Genomic DNA, 20,962 nt, shown 5'->3' on the forward strand with positions numbered 1-20,962 from the left:
ATAACGTCTGTAATATGGATATCAAATCCAATTTTCAAGTGTATACAATCATTTGTACGGCAGTTTATATTCCTATAAAGTGTAAGTGTTTTTGAGTATTCAGTGTCCGGGAATTTCATTTGGAACCTACCGCGTTACCAGAATGAGGAAACAAAACACGCCGAAAACCATGGTTTGATTCCCCCACTTGCGTATATAATGTGTGAAGACCATTTCACAAATCTTAAATCACCATTTAATGTATAATACCAAACAAAAGATTTGCAAACCAGTTTGTTTACATAAGCACTCTTGCATCGAGTTGCACCTAGTAACACAAAGTGTGCCATAAAACGTATGGAATAGCCAAGATCTACTCGTATTTTGTGAATAAACTGTTGCTGGTCATTTGTCGCATATTTTCAAGGATCTGTTATGAATAACTACGACTTCCTGAGCAAATTTACTAAATATTTGGTTTCCTCAGAGACCATTACATATTTTATCGCCTCTGGTTTCCACGAAGCTCATCAGATCATATTCAAAGACTTCGTAGCTATCGAACATGTTTGGACTCGTCCGCGCGACTCCAATGTCCTGTACTCACTCTGGCGACTGGAAAACTCAAAAAGGAGCATAGCTACCAACAACAACAACAACAACACGCTCGCATGCTTGGACACAGACTTGTTAACAGAGAAGATTGTGTTTGGTTTTGTCGCTGATGGAACAAAGGTTATTTTTGCTCTACATTATCTTTATGTCACCGCTTCATATATCTCCACCTCTAGAAATAATGGCCCAGATAATAATATCAGCCTGTGAAACATAAAATTCGGTGTGCCCGTGTGGATATAGTGATTTGTGTTATTCTTTTAGAAAGCGGCACGCGAGATCAGTGGAGCGATAGCCAAGTTTTCTTGAGACATGAACCTACTAGTTTAGTACTATTTCCAGTGTATCAACATACGTGATCATGTACACACCTGATACATGACTTCCTACTTATATTATAACTGTCTGAGACCCCACCAGTGATGATAATCTAGGCAGCACAGTACAAAGGATGATTAAACAGAGATATGTTCTTTTCCAGCTATCTCACATCTTAACATGTACAATGTACAGGTACAAGGCCTGTGAAGATCCAGGGTAGAATAGGTCTTTAGCAACCCATGCTTGGCGTAAAAGGCGACTATGCTTGGCGTAAAAGGCGACTAACGGGATCAGATGGTCAGGTTCGTTGACTTGGTTGATGCATGTCATCGATCCCTATTGCGTGGATCGATGCTCATTATATTAATCACTGTATTGTCTGGTCCAGATTCGACTATTTACAGACCGCCGTCAAATAGCTGGAATATTGCCGAGTGCGGCGTTAAACAACAAACCAACCAGCCCCTAAATAATAATGACAACATGCTTAATGGTGTAACCAAGGTAGATGATTCAAAGCCCACTGAAAACATCAAGGTGTTTCGAATTAAGCTACACGAGGTAAGAAATTCAATAAGTAATGAAAACATACCCGAAACTTACTTTTTCACCAATGCACATTTTAATCAACCTTGATCTGAGGAAAATTTAACATCAGAACAATTGTATGCACCAATAATGTATCGGCTGCAGTTTGTTAACATCCTGTCTGTAATGTCATGTGACTGATCATGTTATGCATCTATTGTTAACTAGACTGCAATGAAAGGATGCGAAACCAAATGATGGAAACAAGATGCCGCATGATCGAATTTGTCTTTCTGGAGGCATTATCACTTTAAAATTCACAAAACATGGTCATATGGCCATTAGTGATGTCATTTGATTGTGACGTCATGATAACCAATGACGTCACAATGGTCTACAAAGCATTGTGATGCAATTTCATTGCAGCAATATCTACAGTGTAGATATCGCTTGATCTCACCCAAGGGATATCTCCTGTGGGAGCTACTTTTGGATGATAAATGCTAATTGTGGTGGGTTTTTGTTTTGTCCAGCACAATACCCATTTTGAAGGGCTTCACCAAAGTGGTCTGTCCCAGACAGCCTGCCATGATACAATAGTCAGTATTCATGCGTCACTAGTGTCCATGAGATGCAGAACAAAAATATACTAATATTAGGACATATCAAGCTGACAGCATCGTCAATACAATACGTCCTTGTTGCCTGTGTGTTTGAAAAATGTTTAGTGAGTGAGTATGGTTTTACGCCGCTTTTAGCAATATTCCAGCAATATCACGGCGGGGGACACCAGAAATGGGCTTCACACATTGTACCCATGTCGGGAATCGAACCCGGGTCTTCGGAGTGACGAGCGAACGCTTTAACCATTAGGCTACCCGACCGCCCCTCAAAGATGTTTAAATCTGGGCATAGCTCCTAGCATCATTTTCAGTAGATTTTAGTGTTATCATATTGATTGTTTTTTAGCTGAGTTTACGAGAACGAACAGATTTTCACAAGACTCCTGCTTTGTGCAAGTGGCTAAGGTTTCAGCCTGGGCATGTATATGTTATGTTCCCATTATAATATTTTGTTCTCTCTCACCATGAGTGATACACATTCCTGTTTTATCTCTGTTTCTTTGCTTCCCTTTCAGAGTGAATTATGGCAGAGAATACCGACAATAAGCCAGAAACAAAAACAAATGAGCAGGATACCAAAGGTAAGAAAGAAGTGAAATGATGAACTCAAAATACAATCCATATTAAAAGAACTCTTACTGGTAGAAAACAAATGGACTTAAGTACATCAAGTCAAGTCCTGTTAATCCGACAAGGTTGGCTGCGTATGATTAACAAGTATGTCAGATATACAAAATTAAGTAGTATCAATGTCATGATCGAAATTCGGACAACTACAAGATGGATAAAAATACATACTTGTTGTAATAAAAATAAGTATGCTGATCACAGTGTCGGATTAACAAGACTTATTAATGAGCAATTTTGGTCATTTGTTGCAAATTAGGTGTGTTGGAGTCGGAGTGTGAGACTCGGATTAACAGGTCTTAATAGCACCGATTTAATCGGTTCCCATCATTAGATAGTACAGATGATGGTGATTCTGTCGCAACCCATCCTGAACCATTACCGAACCCTTACAATGCTTCTATGGGGGTATTAAGTTTATGTAAATTGTTTGATGACTATCCATGGATCGTCATATCCTTTAAGCTAAATTGTAATGAAAAAGGATTCTGCCTCACTCCTATCTGGGCCAGACCTAGACCCTAACAATGCTTCTATATTATCTGTATAAGATTTATAAGACATTTGTTTGTTTGGATATCAGTATGGGATTGAAATGAATTTAGATCGGTTAAGATCAAGGGAATGGGTGACACGATAATTAGCTGTTGTATCAGCGCTGAATGATGAAGTAACAAGATTAATTGGGAAGAAACCATTTGATGCTATTAAAATGAAATCTCTTAAGATCTCTAAATCTTCAGCACCACGGAGAGGCAAAGAACAAAAACTTCCGGATAGAGTAAGTGTAAGATATACATACCAGCCTGATGAACTCGAAGGAGGCCAACGTCGTGCAACTGACCCAGTGTGATTTCTTAAGATATATAACATTAGTCAATTGGTTATGAAAGAAGGCGAGCCATTTATATATTATCTTAAAAATGGACTGGGCAGGGAATTTGTCCATAAGTAACCATAAGCATAGGGAGAAACACCATCCTTGTCAATCCATCTCTTTGTATCTGAAGGGGATAATGATGTCTTGTTCAAGTATTCATCTCATGTTTGAATGTTCTACCATTGAATAATGCTTTTTTATACTGTTCGTGTTAGATATGCTTTTTTACCACATACTTCTTAACGCCTTTAGCTTTTCTTATCTCCTCTTTATCAGATTTCTTTATAAAATACATCCAAGGTCTTAATCCAACATACTCTGCAATAGGAGTTTCAGCACATTCATCCTTCCTCTTACCAAATACCTTTTTATTTACTGCACTGTGCAATGGATTATATTTTGGGTAATCGCTTGTTTCGTACATATCTATCTATCTATCTATCTATCTATCTATCTATCTATCTATCTATCTATCTATCTATCTGACCAATTTAACATCAACACGCTTCCTTAGATTCTCCATAGTTTTACCAAATACTGAGTTATTGCTGAGCTTATATAAGGTTTTTTTTGGAAATGGCTAGTAGACATTCTTTCTTAAATCTGCGTTCAGCCTTATATAGGGCTCCATCCAAGGACTTTGATCAATACTCAAGACCTCATAAAGTCATTACCGCTTATTTTTATCGTAATTTTCTTTACAATTGCACGACCTATGTTCTGAACAAGCTCCCTGTTAACATCAATAGAAGACAAACTAATTGTAAATGATAGTCGGGAAGGTCCCTGGAACTAACACATCATGAGCACCGGCATTAGGAACACAAACCAGAATTGTCCTATTTTGGTCAATGGTACTTGGTTTATTAGTTATTGTTACAGACTGGCGAATTGCTTTAACTCCTAATGGATCCTGAAGTCAACATTGTGGATTTAACTTGCGCCCATATTGCATAGACATTGTTTATATTGAAATTATGTTTTCCTATGTTTAATATAAAAAATGGATAATATCAGTCTAGATAACCTAACTGATACCACTACAACCGAAGGAGAGACTTTATGGGGCAAGGAAAAAATCTTAATGAGGAACTTCTACAATCAATTGTTAATGATTATTACGATGCCTTAAAAGAAGGCAACAAATATGTTACTCCTATTGGCTGTGACTATTCCAAGTTTGCAATAGATAGTAAAGGAATATTGTGACTGTGTGGCTCTCCAGATACTGATCTTATGAATTCTTGTATTTGGAAACCCTTAGTGTTGTCTACTACAGCTGGGCGCCATGGTGGTAACAATATAATTCATAATTCGTAATGAATTAGGGTTGGTCGGGTAGCCTAGTGGTGAAAGCGTTCACCCGTCACGCCGAAGACCCGGGTTCGATTCCCGACATGGGTACATTGTGTGAAGCCCATTTCTGGTGTCCCCTGCCGTGATATTGCAGGAATATTGCTAAAAGCGGCATAAAACCATACTCACTCACTCACTCACTCACTCATAATTTATTAGGCTTTGTAGACTATGACAACTCAAAAGCAAAATTTTCTGCAAAGACTACTAAGGTAGGCTGTGGGGACTGAGCTTGGTGCAACGGCTGCTGCCAAAGATAAAGATAATTTAGAAGACGCATGGTCTCGGGAACACCATGGTAACCTATGAAGAGTCTACATTACAGGCAGAGATTTTCTTTCATAAATGTTGGCTTCATCTATCACACTAGAGTCACGAGGAACTCGGTGTCACAGCAGTTAACGCTTCTGGTTTATTATTACCCGTATAACCTACCTCTTGACCAAACTTGTTGCATGTTACTCAGTGACATATCCATGCTTTTTCCAAAAACATAGTCTACTTTAGAGCCAGCATACTGTAGAACATCCTGATATCGCCTGATGGCTGAAGACAGGTCAACTTGTGACAAAATAGCATCCGCTACGTTCGCAGTAAACTGCTTTTTCCAAAAACATAGTCTACTTTAGAGCCAGCATACTGTAGAACATCCTGATATTGCATGATAGCTGAAGACAGGTCAACTTGTGACAAAATAGCATCCTCTACGTTCGCAGTAAACTGCTTTTGAGCATCAAACATAGTCTACTTTAGAGCCAGCATACTGTAGAACATCCTGATATCTCCTGATGGCTGAAGACAGGTCAACTTGTGACAAAAAAGCATCCTCTACGTTCGCAGTAAACTGCTTTTGAGCATCAAACATAGTCTACTTTAGAGCCAGCATACTGTAGAACATCCTGATATCGCCTGATAGCTGAAGACAGGTCAACTTGTGACAAAATAGCATCCTCTACGTTCGCAGTAAACTGCTTTTGAGCATCAAACATAGTCTACTTTAGAGCCAGCATACTGTAGAACATCCTGATATCTCCTGATGGCTGAAGACAGGTCAACTTGTGACAAAAAAGCATCCTCTACGTTCGCAGTAAACTGCTTTTGAGCATCAAACATAGTCTACTTTAGAGCCAGCATACTGTAGAACATCCTGATATCTCCTGATGGCTGAAGACAGGTCAACTTGTGACAAAAAAGCATCCTCTACGTTCGCAGTAAACTGCTTTTGAGTATCAAACTAGGGCTGGGACGGGTAACTTGGGACCCGGGTCAGGAGGGTACTGAGTAGGTCCCGGGTACCCACAGGACTACCCCGATCAGGGTCCAGTGACACACATCAGTCAGGGCCGTCATTGGGTACTGTGGACACCAAGGCCATGCTTTAGATTTAATTGTTAACTGAAATTTATGTGAAAGTCAAAAGTGTTTAGACTGCTTAATTTGGGTAGGAATCACAGAACAAATCCGTGTAAACTCTGATTTTATATGTGGCATAATATTGTTTACTTTGTTGTTTTAGCAGAAGAAATATTGGGAACTAAAACGTACTATTTCTACATTTACAAGTTACATCTGAGAGATGAATTTCTTCTCTTTAATAGATGTTAGTGGTGACCGCGACATCGTCAACAATTGGATGACATCATATGCTTCCATGGCAACCGAACCACCTAGTGAGTAGAATCCACATGAGTGAAGTGTGAAGTTTAAGGAAATTACATACATGATGACCACAGTATTCACATTCAAAGGTCCTCTCTGTTCTGATGGTATTGTGTTTGTTTGTTGTTTAACGCCGCACTCAGCAATATTCCAGCTATATGACAGCAGACAATCCACTGATTGACCCCATGAGTATCGATCCACGCAATTGGGATACCATGACATGCATCAACCAAGTCAGCGAGCCTGAGCACCCGATCCTGTTAGTCACCTCTTACAACAAGCATAGTTGCCTCTCACGCAATCATCATGAGCATCGATCAACAAACATTGAACCATATGGTTGTCAGTTCTGATTTCTGTCAATGATTGATGATGAAGATAAGGCTGAGACAGAGATTTAATGTAATGAATGCAATATTCATATACACCTGCCAAGTACCGACCCGTGAAGATTCTGGGGTAGAATAGGTCTTCAGCAACCCATGCTTGCCATGAGGGGCGACTGTGCTTGTCGTTAAAGGTGACTGGCGGGATCGGGTGGTCAGGCTCGCTGACTTGGTTGATGCATGTCATCGATCCCAATTGCGTGGATCGATGCTCCTGATATTAATCACTATCACTGGATTGTCTGGTCCAGACTCGATTATTTACAGACCGCCGTCATATGGCTGGAATATTGCTGAGTGCAGCGTAAAACGGCAAACCAACCAACCAACAACCTGCCAAGTACCTAGTTCATTATGATTTATGGCATATACATAGTGGCACATAAATTGCAGAGTTCTGGACATCAGGTAGCCTAGTGGTTAAAGCGTTCACTCGCCACGCCAAAGACCAGGGTTCGATTCCGACATGGGTACAATGTGTGAAACCCATTTCTGGTGTCCTCCGCCCTATTGCTGGAATATTGCTAAAAGCGGCATGAAACCATACTCACTCACTCACTCTAGAAATCCATTAAGTATGGACAATGGAATGGGGATCAGTCAGAGAGAGGCATTTAGCACACAATAGAATTGTGAGAGAGAGTATTTTTATTTATGTTTCACACATCAGTTCGTCTCAAAACTGTACAGATTGCAATAAAAATCAGGTGTAGCACTGGTGTCACTGCCATCATATAGAAATTTACTATCAAAAATATTATTTCACTTTCCAACTTTCAAAAACATTTAACAATATATTGTATGCAATGCATTTTTGTAGAAAAAATATGCTTATGTGAGTGCTATGATATTCTTTTACCATTTTACAGAACACAAAATGTTGCTTTGAAGGACATATTTACAGTAAATAATCATGAAACTTTCTTGAAATTCCTTTTAACCATGTTTGTCAGGGGATTAAAGTGTGGTGCATGTATATTCGTTTTTACAATCAATTAGGACTGAACTACACTATTCTGTCCTAAAAGATTTTAGGGAAAGCAAGCATGTGTGCTTCGGCCTAAGTTTAGGTTTTCTTTCTAGTAAGCTCAACTTATTGTGGTCGATTGGTGTTAACACTAAAATCAACTGGAAAATATTCTAAATGTCAAGTTCAGCTTGTAGACTGTCACAAACTGAGGGGGGCACTGGTGGCCCAGTCGTCTAAGGCGCCGCGATTCGCTGTGCAGAGATGCATCCCTTGTGCACGCCAGAAACCGATGATTGTGGGTTCCAATCCAGGTTCGCCCTGATTGTGTTTCTAGGTTTTTCAGCATCAAACCCGTGCTCGTGGGTTTCACCAAAGTGGTAAAGGTCTGAGACCTGCATCACTTCGGGCTTTCCTCCTACAGTAAGCTGGCACGCGGTGATAAAACTGGAATAATGTTAAAAGCGGCATTTAACCCAACTCACTCACTCACAAACTGAAATATCAAAAAGTTATATATTATTGATGAATTTCAGAAGGGGAGAACCTGGAAGATCTGTTATCAACACTACAGAAACAGATCAAGGGCTCCGATTGGTTGAAGGAAAACACCGCAGAGAAGTGGACAGCGGAAAACAAGGAATTAGCTGAAGAATTTATGAAAGCAAAAGAATGCAAAGAAAAGAAGGCAGACTCTTGAAGAGAACTGAAATCGTCTTAGGAAAAGACGTGAACAAAAGTTACGACAAAAGAAATTAGGCTCAGGAAGGTTCTGTTATATGGTTGTGTTGGTAAACCAGTTCTGATATTTCTCCTCATCGCCATGGATATCAGAAGAAATTAACCATGAGGCATTTTACTTTCAATCATAAATGGAACCAAAACTTGAAGGAATAATATTAAAATCCATGAGATAATGATCATGAAGGAAGCATTACATATTTTAATATCCAGTGCAGACTTGATACCTAATGTCACTGAATGTGAATTGAAGGTACATAGTATTGAGGTCTGAACTGGTGTCATGCAATCTAACACATCCTGATGATAATGGAAACATATTGTTGGCTTGAGAAAAAAAAAATGGTTTTATCAAAGGGAGATAATTAGATGTGAGGTTTCAAATTATCTCCCTTTGACCAATGATACCCAACAGTTGCACATGACCAGAATTTCACAGACTTTCATGACTTTGGCAAGTTTTGTGAGTTACAAACTACATATACAACAAGCAAATTGCAATAGTCCCTTAGAGTTTGGTTTAACTATGTTTTACTGTATTTTAATTCATTTTACTTCTTTTTGTGTTAAGACCAAATATATTTCAGTATATCGTAATCAAGAGACAGGATGCAAAATAATGATGTTGTCATTGTTCATTCGAGTATAATTTCCTAAAGTTGAAGAAACAAATAATTTTCAATACATTCTTTTTATTAGTGTGTCTTATTTTCCAATTGCATGTTTGGGTTGTTTATGATGCCTCTGTAACAAGAAAATAGATTAATCTGCCCAAACAATTAATTGCAAATCCTTGAACGTTATGAATACCTAATTTAAGAAACTAGTTAAAGTCCTACAGCATCCTACATCCTACAGCATGCTAGGACAGCAAATTACAAGTTTTACATCTGATATGGAAGAGTAGCTCCTTATTCCCATGTATCTTAAGGGCAGACTAAATTGGGTAGGAAGTGGTGAAAATGGTGTGATTGTATTGTATAATACACTAAACTGTGTTTTGATGCCCTCATTGTCAACCACTGGTTTATCTGGTCCAAATTCAATTACTTAAAAGTAACAGGCTGAAAACAACATTCACTCACTTACCCATAAGAGTTGTTTTGTCTTTTTGTTTTTAATTTCACACTCAGAAATATTTTAGTTGTATGAAGGTGGTCTGTAAATAATCAAATCTGGCCCCAGACAATCCAGTGATTGACATCATGAGCATTGATATGCACAATTGGATACAAGGACATGCATCAACCAAGTCAGCAAGCATGACCACACAATCCCTTTAATCGCCTCTTTCGACAAGCATGGGTTGGTGAAAATCAGTTCTGACCAAGATCTTCACATGGTCACTCGTTAGAGGTTGTGAAGTGAAGTGATTGGCCTAGGCTTGTTTCTAATGTGTGTCAGAAAGTCTCCTGATCTCATTCCATGAATAAAATATAGAACAGCGAATTTGTCAGTGTTTATTGTTCTACTTATTGTGTATGGTCACAGGCTTTTTTGCGAAGCAAAAATCTGAATCTAGTTTGCACGAATGTAGCGAATGGACACAAGAAAGAAATATACTGCATCCCAAGGGCCTCAATAATATTCATTGCAGCTACAGCACATCAAGAGCAGTTATGGGTGTCTGTAATTTCATCCTATATCATGACAACAGTCCACATGATCTTTGATTCATTCCAGGCTCTAAAGTAATTATCAAAATGTCCTGTAAACTACACCATTTGATTAAATTACAGGACCCTCTTATTGCCTGCTAGGACCCTCAAAATTAATTATTGAGGGTTGCCTGGACCCCCACTCTTTTAAGTCAGAGGTAAAACCCTGGTTCACCATCTGACTGCCATGAGTGAGTGAGTGAGTGAGTGTGGTTTTACGCCGCTTTTAGCAATATTCCAGTAATATCACGGCGAGGGACACCAGAAATGGGCTTCACACATTGTACCCATGTCGGGAATCGAACCCGGGTCTTCTGCATGACAACGAATGCTTTAACCACTAGGCTACCCGACCGCCCCTTCTGACTGCCACGACCTGGGTGTAATCATCTGTTGTAGTACACTGCAGACTAAGCACATGTTCACTCATCTTCATTTACCCTGTACTGACCCATGGGGCTTCAATTTGGGGTGCACTTGGGATAGTTCAAGGACACCAGAAATGGGCTTCACACATTGCACCAATGTGGGGAATCAAACCCTGGCCTATGGCGTGACCGGCGAACACTTCAACCGCTGGCTACCCACCTGCCCCAAGAAGGTCGGAGATGCAGATTCAGTTACTTGGACACAAATGTCAGCAAGCCTGACTCTTTCAGTAGCACCACAATGTTTTCAAACAGTTGGGTATGACCATGACGATGTCACTGTATAGCATCCTTCCCATTTGTTGTCATACAGCAGGAATATTGCCGATCATCAATGGAATATCACTGAACATTATAAAATGAGGAAAACATAAATGTGCATCAATTTACACAAAACTGACAATTAAAATTAATAATTTTTCTGTCGTAAGAGATAATGGACGGTTAAATACTACTAGTTAAGCTTCTTTACAAAACTGTTGACATAGTAGAGTGTGTTAGTTAGTAAATGCACCTAGCACAATAGCATGCTTACTAACCTGTCCTTCAACTGGGAAATTAGATTCTAGAACTAGTTAAATACCCTTGACACAGACCAGCTGGGGTCAAGATGGGTATACCCGTTATATGGTGTGGATAGTTCCCGAGAGCTCTCTGTATTGTCAGTTTTCTTGAAGGGGCGGTCGGGTAGCCTAGTGGTTAAAGCGTTCACTCATCACGCCGAAGACCCGGGTTCGATTCCCGACATGGGTACAATGTGTGAAGCCCATTTCTGGTGTCCCCCGCCGTGATATTGCTGGAATATTGCTAAAAGCGGCGTAAAACCAAACTCACTCACTCACTCAGTTTTCTTGTGTGGTGGCACAACTGTCTCTGCTTGGTGCCCAAGCATGTCATCAGTGCTAAGTGTTTTTGAACAGATCTTGGCATCGCTGAGGGAGGCAACTTGCTGCAGTGACTCAATTACTTGGCCACTTCCACTTCCTGATTTGTTAACTATGAGAGTAAATTCTGTGATCCCACTTACATTTTACTCAAAAAAGGAAAGTTTTAATTTAGGTACCTCCTTCAAAGTTGGAAAGCTGTCTTCAGACAAACTATAATTTTCCTGAACCCAAGTATTTACAAATGGACAACAAAACACATTCTGTATTGATGAGGCATGTCAAAACATGTTCAACCTCCTCAAGCATGGTACAAAAATCAATTTAGTTTATTTCTAATCATAAAATGAAGACTTTTATGAAACCAGTGACACATGTACTGTATCACTCACTGTGTATAATAAATAGCTCTGTTCATGACGAATAAAATACTACAAGTACAATGACGAATAAAATTCTACAAGTAGATTTGTCCCATGACCACAATACATGACCAGTCAACCATGGCGATCAATTGTACTCTTGAGCAGGCAAGTGCGATTCAGTGACACGGTTCAGCGCTTGCAGTGTGAGGACACTTTGTGTACGTGATAGACCTGTCTTGAGGCTTTTCTATGACCTGAACCCAGTTCTGCCAACACCCTCTGTGGTTCTAAAACAAGTTGAGGAGTATTTGGCTGCATGGTTGGTTGGTTGGTTAGTTTGTTGTTTAACGCTGCACTCAGCAATATTCAAGCTACATGACGGCGGTCTGTAAATAATCGAGTCTGGACCAGACAATCCAGTGATTGATATCATGAGCATTGATCCACGCAATTGGGATGACATGTTTCAACCAAGTCAGCCAGCCTGACCACCCAGTCCAGTGAGGCTGCCTGGTTGGTTGGTTGGTTGGTTGGTTGTTTTATGCCACACTCAGCAATATTCCAGCTATATTTCGGCGGTCTGTAAATAATCGAGTCTGGACTAGACAATCCAGTGATTGATATCATGAGCATCGATCCACGCAATTGGGATGACATGTTTCAACCAAGTCAGCGTGCCTGACCACCCAGTCCTGTTAGTCCCCTCTTAGGACAAGCATTGTCGCCTTTTACAGCAAGCATGTGTTCTGAAGACCTATTCTACCCCGGATCTTGGCTGTAGGCTGATGGCCTGTGCATAGTCAAGCAGGTACCAGGAAAATAGCACCTGAGAATCTACATAAAAATGTAGCTGATTGCAATAAACAAGGAGTTGTCGTCCATAAGTTGTATGGTTTCTTATTCACCTCTAACCATATATGTCCAGATAACATAGCAATTCTTCTTCTTTTAATTTACTGTAAATCGTGAAATTAATGCGTCTCCAAAAGAATGCGACCACTGGACCCTAGCAAAAAATGCGACTCAATATGAATGCGACACCCCCTCCTCTCAAGCATCACTGGATTTCTATCTAAAGATGTCCTTATTAGCGCCGAGTAAAGTACATGCACAAAAAAATACATTCACGCTGGCTCGTGTCGGCCTTTGACGCAGTCGCAAAGAACAAAGGGTGGCGTCTGTCTGGACTTGCAGGTGTGATCAGTGATGACAAAAGTGAGTAGAACTCTTGTCTTGACCCCAGCAATGACAATTCACAGGATGTTATTAGTGTTTGAATGACATTATTTATATACTTTATATACAAGTGCTGCTCAATAAAGATAAAGGTCCCCATGTAGCTTGTATTCAAGAAACCAAATTCTCACATAAAACTAAATTCAACCTACCAAATTATAACGCAGTGAGAACCGACAGGTCCAAAACCATGCCAGGCAGAACAGGAGGAGGTCTAATCATCTACGTTAGAGAGGATATTAACTACGAGGAAGTTAAAGTAAACACTCCTAATCTAGAAGCTAATGGAATCCAAGTCACCATCAATAACCAAAAAATAAAAATCATTAACATCTATCACTCAACACTAAAACCAATTAAAGATACAGACCTAGATGTCCTTTACCAATTAGGAAATAAATCAACCATCTTCCTAGGAGACTTCAATGCCCATCATCCTACCTGGGGCATTGCAGATAAACTAGACAACCATGGACAACTAATATCAGAGTGGATCGAAAAAAATGACCTAATACTATTAAACAATAACCAACCAACTAGATACGACAAAACCCACCACACCATGTCGGCTATCGACTTAACAATATGTACGCCAGACTTAGCACAAAGTCTGATGTGGGACGTCCACCCAGTACCTCTAGGCAGCGACCACTTTCCCATAAATATAACCCTAGGAAATATAAAAATACCAAATCAAACCCCTAAACAGGAACCTAAATTTCAGTACAAAAACGCCAACTGGGACCAATTCCAAGAACTCTGCAACGAAGCTAATCTAAACGATTTAGAAACAACAGACCCCGAAACATTCTGTCAAAACCTAACTAACTTCATAATCAACGCAGCCAAATCCGCAATCCCCTTCAAATCATCCAACCCAGGAAAACCCACTGTCCCTTGGTGGAATGAGGAAATAGAGCTAACTAGACTAAAACGCAAATCAGCTTTCAACAGAGCTAAACGAGACCCCTCTCATCTCAAAACAGCTCATGAACTTAACCACCAAGTGCAAAACCTAGTTAAAACTGCTAAAACCAAAAACTGGAAAAAATTCTGTGAGGAGCTAAATCACCACACCGACGCTAGGAAGGTGTGGCGCAAAATTCACGCCATCCGAGGCATCAAACGGCACAAAAAAAGCCCCAATATAAACAACTCAACTAACCCCACCCAAAAGGCCAACAACCTAGCCAAACACTTCTCTAAAGTTAGCAGCAACAGTAACTTCAGTAAGAAATTCCAAGATAAACTAAATAAAGAAACCAAATTCTCCAAAGAAAACAGACAAGACAACCTAGAAATAAATCAACCTTACACCATAGAAGAACTAAATCACGTACTAAACAATAGAAAAAAAGGAACAGCCCCTGGCCTAGACCTCACCTCTTACCAAATAATCAAACACTTACCTACCAAACTACTCCAAACTTTACTTAAACTATACAACCTAGTCTACCTAAACGGACAGGTCCCATCCTCATGGAAGGAAGCTCTAGTAATCCCAATACCTAAACCAAATAAACCAGCAGATCAGGCAAACTCCTATAGGCCCATCTCCTTAACCTCAAATCTCTGCAAAATAATGGAACTTATGACTAAAAATAGGCTACAGCACTACCTAGACCAAAACAACATCATAAATCCTGACCAAAGCGGCTTCACTCCTGGCCGATCAACTCTCGATAACCTTGCCCGACTAGAACAGGATATAAAAACAGGACAGCTAAACAAGCAATACACCATAGGCATATTCCTCGACTTCTCTAAAGCTTTCGATATGGTATGGCACCACGGGCTAATACAAAAACTAAAAAAAATAGGACTAAAAGGTCAAATAATAAACTTCATCCAAGATTTCCTAAACAATCGCAAAATTACCGTGGGTATAGACCATACACTATCGGACCAGTGTCCCCTAGAAAATGGCACTCCCCAGGGCAGCATCCTCAGCCCAACCCTCTTCAATATAATGATAAATGATCTATTCGAGGGATTATCCCCTAAACTAAACACTTCAAAATTCGCGGATGACGGAGCCCTATGGATCCGCACTAAAAGCATTAAAATGGCAGAAAACTTAATCCAAAAATCTCTAAATAAAATACAACAATGGGCAGACAAATGGGGCTTCTCCCTTAACTCAGATAAAACAACAGGAGTAGTATTCAAACATAAAAACATGAAACCTGCCTTCCCAATCCTCCAGCTAAACAACCAAACAATCAAATTCCAAAAACAAACAAAATTCTTAGGACTTATTTTCGATCAACACCTCACCTGGGAGGCTCACGTCCAAAACCTAAAAACTAGATGCAGCAAAGACCTTAACACATTAAGATGTCTCACCGGCTCTAACTGGGGAGCCTCCAAAGATACCCTCCTCTCACTATATACAACACTAATTAGATCAAAACTAGACTACGGCTGTGCCATATACAATACCCTAAACAACTCTCTTTCTAAAAAACTTGACTCAATACAATATCAGGCTCTCAAACTAATTACACGCACTCAACATGGCACCTCCTACACCTCACTTCAGGCCCTTACAGGAGAAATGCCACTAAATCTACGCAGGGAACATCTAAGCCTTAACTTCTGGGCCGCGTCCCAAACAAACCCTCTCATCCAAAACCTAATTAACCAAAACATTAGCCCAAGAAACCAAGCTCTAGCTCGCAAACACCCCTTACTCACCCCAATATCCCAAAGAATAACTAACTACCTCAATGAACACCAAACTCAAAATCTTAAACAAAACTGCAAAAAATCAAATATCTTCACCCCTAATCTCAAAATACCCCAAATAGACACAACGCTAGCTAACCAAATAAATAAACAAACCGACCCAAACATAGCTAAAACCACCACACTTGCATACATACACGAAAATTGGCCAAATTGGTGTCACATATACACTGACGGATCTTCAGACCCGATCTCCAACCACACAGGCTTCGGAGTCCATACCACACAACCAGTTATATCCACACAATCTTACCGACTCCCTAACAACATATCTATATTCACGGCCGAACTTATGGGCATGGCCTCAGCCCTGCATAACCAACAATCTAAAAACAACAAAAAAATCCTAATTCTCACTGACTCCCTTAGTGGACTACAAGCCCTCCAAAACAAAAATACCAAAAAACGACCTAAATTAATAAACCAAATACTTAAAAGCTCCAACGACCTAACAAAAGCAGGCAAACAAATAACCTTCTTGTGGATCCCCGCCCACGTAGGAATTTACGGCAATGAAAGCGCCGATAAAGCAGCTAAATTATCTCTCAAAATACCAGAAATAAGCCTAAACCTACCCATCTCAAAATCAGAAATTAAAAGTGTAAACAAACAAAAAATAACCAAAAAATGGCATAATCAATATCAAAACTCAAATAGCCAAATCAAAAAAGTGCTCAGAAAACCACTAGCCAAACCTAAAATCCTACACCCCTCTAAAAAAATTGACAGATTAATTACAAAACTCCAAACAGGACACACCAACCTAAATAACCACCTAAAACAACTTAAAAGACACACCACAGGCAACTGCCCACACTGCAAACAGCCCGAAACCACAGAACACGCACTCATTCACTGCACCCACTATCAAACACACAGAACCACACTACAAACCGCCCTCAATCTAAATAAAGTTCCTACTCTAGATGAAATACTAAACCCTCAAAATAAACTAGAAAATTTCAAGGCCCTAGGCGTATTCCTAATCAAAACAGACCTAATTAAGCGCATCTAAAAATTAATTAATCTACCAATTCAAAATCCAATAAACATACAAACACCCACCTCACCCGGCTCCCTTAGTTCCCTCCTCCACCCACCTCGGCATTTATTCCAAATTTAAAAATTTCAAAAAATCAATATAAGCAACCCCTAAAAGCCCCCTCTTGGGTTGCACACACCACTTTCACCCTTCTCGGAATACACTAAATGGTCCGACCAGGCCCGTGTGCGAAATACGCTGTAGTCGGAAAGCGCACGTTAAATCTTTTATATCAGTCAGTCAGTCAGTCAATAAATAGTGGTGTGGAATACATCAGCGTATGTCTAAATTGGTATTTATGCTATCCAAAATGTCTTATTGTTGATATAAATGCGATGTTTAAAAATGCGAGCATAGACCACTCGCATTTTTTGCATTTAATTCATGCTCGCGTTAATTTCAAGATTTACAATATCTGTCAAATTAATGGATCAGTTGATCTGGCTCAGGGTCTTCCTTCAGGTGTCATCGAATAATACCCTGACGGTGTGGATTGTTGTTTATAACATCAATCCACAGATTATCTGAGTGTCCCCTTGATGTGGGACGATACCCAAAAGTGATGCAGGTCTCAGATGTTTACCTCTGAGGTGCAACCATTGAGCTAGGGTCTGGAGGTGATAAACCCATGAATCAAAATCAGAGCAAATTTTGGAAACAAACACATCACAGGCTTAAAGCATACCTAAGAGACACAACACTGCACTGCACTGAATGGGCCATCTGTGGCTGCAAGTGTGTGATAAGTGAGACTCAGTATTTCAGTTATATCATGGCATGGTAGGTTAATGTTGGAGAAAAGCCCATGTGGGTGTGGGTGTGTCTGCTTGTACATGTCTTGACTTTTGTTGGTTTCACAGTGCTAGCCCACTGACATTCCATGCAAATTTACATATATATTCGGGGGGCACGGGGGGCCCAGTCGTCTAAGGCGCCGCGATTCGCTGTGCAGAGCTGCGTCCCTTGGGCACGCCAGAAACCGATGATTGTGGGTTCGAATCCCAGTTCGCCCTAATGTTTCTAGGTTTGTCAGCACCATACCCGTTCTCATGGGTTTCACCAAAGTGGTAAACGTCTGAGACCTGCATGACTTCGGGCTTCCCTCCCACATTAAACTGACACGTCACGATATAACTGGAATATTGTTAAAAGCAGCATTAAACACAACTCACTCACACATGTATATTCCATTCAGACACCGTATACTGACTCCGACCTAACCAGTCCTTGATTACGGACAGATGGACAGACACACAGATGGACGGACGGCTGATCGCAAAATCCCCCCCCCCCCCCCCCCCCCCCCCGTTATATGCCGGGGGGATAATAATGCCGAGCACCAGGCAGGGTAACAAAAAGTACCAACTTTTAACGCGTCCGGGGATCGAACCACTGACATTCAATTCTCTGGGCAGACGCTCTATCCACTAAATCACAGAGGTCTGAACTAGTTCGAAAAATAAAACAAAATCTTGTTAAGTTTGAGCAAGGTGTTTTATTTATTCACCTCCATATTTCATTGCACTTGAAACATCTTATCTACAAAGATAAATTATAATTCCATGAAACAATAATATCATGACAATTGACACCTGTTGTCAACAGAATAGTTGATAAATACTGTTTCTCCATAATAATGAATGTTGACATGGTTTCATCACCAATAAGCTGTTTCATCATCATCAGTAGGCTATTCCTCTATCACAATATACAAATATTCATGTGTAATTAGCACTTGGTGCAATATATATTTTGCAATGTTCGACAAACATATCACAGCTAAGGTTATCATAGCACAGATGAAAATTTAATTTAATTGAAGACAGAAATCAAAATGAATACATTAGTAAAAACAAAGAACTGATTTCATTTTTTTCGCTGCTGGAATATTAAAAACAAACATGTCAATAAATTTACCTGGCAATGTAAAAAATACCCGATATCCAAAATAAAGCCAGGACAAATTCTACAAGTACCGTATTCGACGTAATAAGCGCCCCGCTCTAATAAGCGCCCACGGCGATATTTGCTAATATATTGGCTTGTGAACAATACCAATTAGCACCCCTTCCAATAGATCAATGTACACAACACTTATTTATTCGCGTATTATACACACTCGTGTGTTACATGCACTCCTAATTATGGACAATTAAATTCTGGAAAAATGTATATCTCGTATATAAACATTTCAGACTGTCAGCTGAAACCACGAAATTTATCTTTTAACTCTCTCATTTTCACCAAAATAATATTCTAATAAGAGCCCACCATTTTTAATTTTGAGAGCGCCCTGGGCGCTTATTACGTCGAATACGGTATGTGTTTGATCATCTACCCGAGGCAAGAGAGTTAACTGATGAAAAAAAGTCCAGTTTCCACCCTTGCCGATCTAAGCTTGTATAAGGGAGTTACATTTTGGCTGGACTAACAAGTCTTTTGTTGGTCCAATCAAAATCATGCAATGAAATCTAAATCCGGTTAGTAAACTGCCATGCAGTTTTCGGTCGATTGCATGATTTGCAAAGCATGTTCCCCGCCTACACATTTTGGGTTTTTGCAATCACTATATAATGAAGTAATGAAGGTTCCTAGCTCAGTCAGGCCATGCCAAATCCATCGTCAGTATATAGGAGTGGTCTAACAAAGACTTCCAAAGTGATCATAACTCCATACTTTAATAAAGGCTCATGATCGTCACAGTACTAAAATCACTTTGTGGAAGAAAGCCCAAGTCTGTGTTTCACAAAGTGATCATGTCTCTATAACTGTCATAAATCCCATATTCTTACATTGACTTAGATAATTTTGGTTGCACTAACATAATCTTGTGGAACGAGACTAAAAATCCCATACTTGCGATTGTTACAGCACCAAGTACAAAGACTTTTTCACTTCTACAGTTTCACATAAAACAAATGACAGTCTAGCTCAACAGTAGCTTTGGCCCTTTTCTGGCTTGACCTATAACAGAGTATTACAAGGGAGACCCAATTTTATGGATAACAACTTCATATATACTGTAAAAAGCGACGCTTTTTACAGAATATATGAAGTTGTTATCCATAAAATTGTGTCTACCTTGTCATCCGTCAACTTCTAAGTAATGCCCATCAAACAATTTATACAGTTTTTAGCAATGTAATACATTCGAGATATCAGATAATGCACACTTGGAAACTGAAACAATGTGACAATCTGTAAATAAGAATAAATGTATACCAGTCAGATCACAGGATATCTTGTGGAGTTTTGTTTCAACGACACATCAATTCATCATAAGAAAGTGCGGAACAAACCGAAAAGGAATATATTATATGTATAAAGTTATAGCATTAGTTATAGGTGACATGGGATGAAGCCTAGGAGGAACAACATTATAACTTTGGGTAAGGTCCTGACAGACCAAGGATCATAAGGGTTCCTTCATCTGGAATTTGAACTCAGAATCTACAGATCCTAGCACGACAAAGGGACATAACTCTGCACAGCACCTAAAACTATTACTGTGATTATGCCCGAGCACAGTAACCGTTCAACAAGGTAGTACCCCACTTGCACTAATGGCATTGTGCCACAGCTGGGCAGAGAGGAAAATAATATGGTTGAGGGACTTTATATTGTCATGTCATTAACATGTCAATAGATAATCGCGTAAGAGGCAACTATGCTTGTGGTAAGAGGCGTCTATCAGGATCGGGTGGTCAGGCTCGCTGACTTGGTTGATGCATGTCATCAATCCTAAATGTGTGGATCGATACTCATGGTGTCAATCACTGGATTGTCTGGCCCAGACTCGATTATTTACAGACCGCCGTCATATAGCTAGAATATTGCTGAGTGCGACGTTAAACAAAAAACAAACAAAAGATAAGAATAACATCAGAATGTTAATAAAAGATTTGACATTTAAATA

The 20,962-nt window shown here is 39.7% G+C and overlaps 1 protein-coding gene across 1 annotated transcript; it reads left to right on the forward strand.

The window, feature by feature from the left end:
• Positions 1–629: 629 nt before the first annotated feature.
• Positions 630–10,125, forward strand: LOC139471653 (uncharacterized). The gene is made up of 4 exons (XM_071254078.1): positions 630–714; positions 2,582–2,647; positions 6,528–6,599; positions 8,481–10,125. Exons 2-4 carry the CDS (start codon positions 2,590–2,592, stop codon positions 8,642–8,644), a joined length of 294 nt encoding a protein of 97 aa, XP_071110179.1. The 5' UTR covers positions 630–714; positions 2,582–2,589; the 3' UTR covers positions 8,645–10,125.
• Positions 10,126–20,962: the final 10,837 nt, after the last annotated feature.

This window comes from Haliotis cracherodii, unplaced genomic scaffold (assembly GCF_022045235.1).
Source record: "Haliotis cracherodii isolate W230 unplaced genomic scaffold, xgHalCrac1.p SCAF_23, whole genome shotgun sequence".
Taxonomy (NCBI): Eukaryota; Metazoa; Mollusca; class Gastropoda; order Lepetellida; family Haliotidae; genus Haliotis; species Haliotis cracherodii.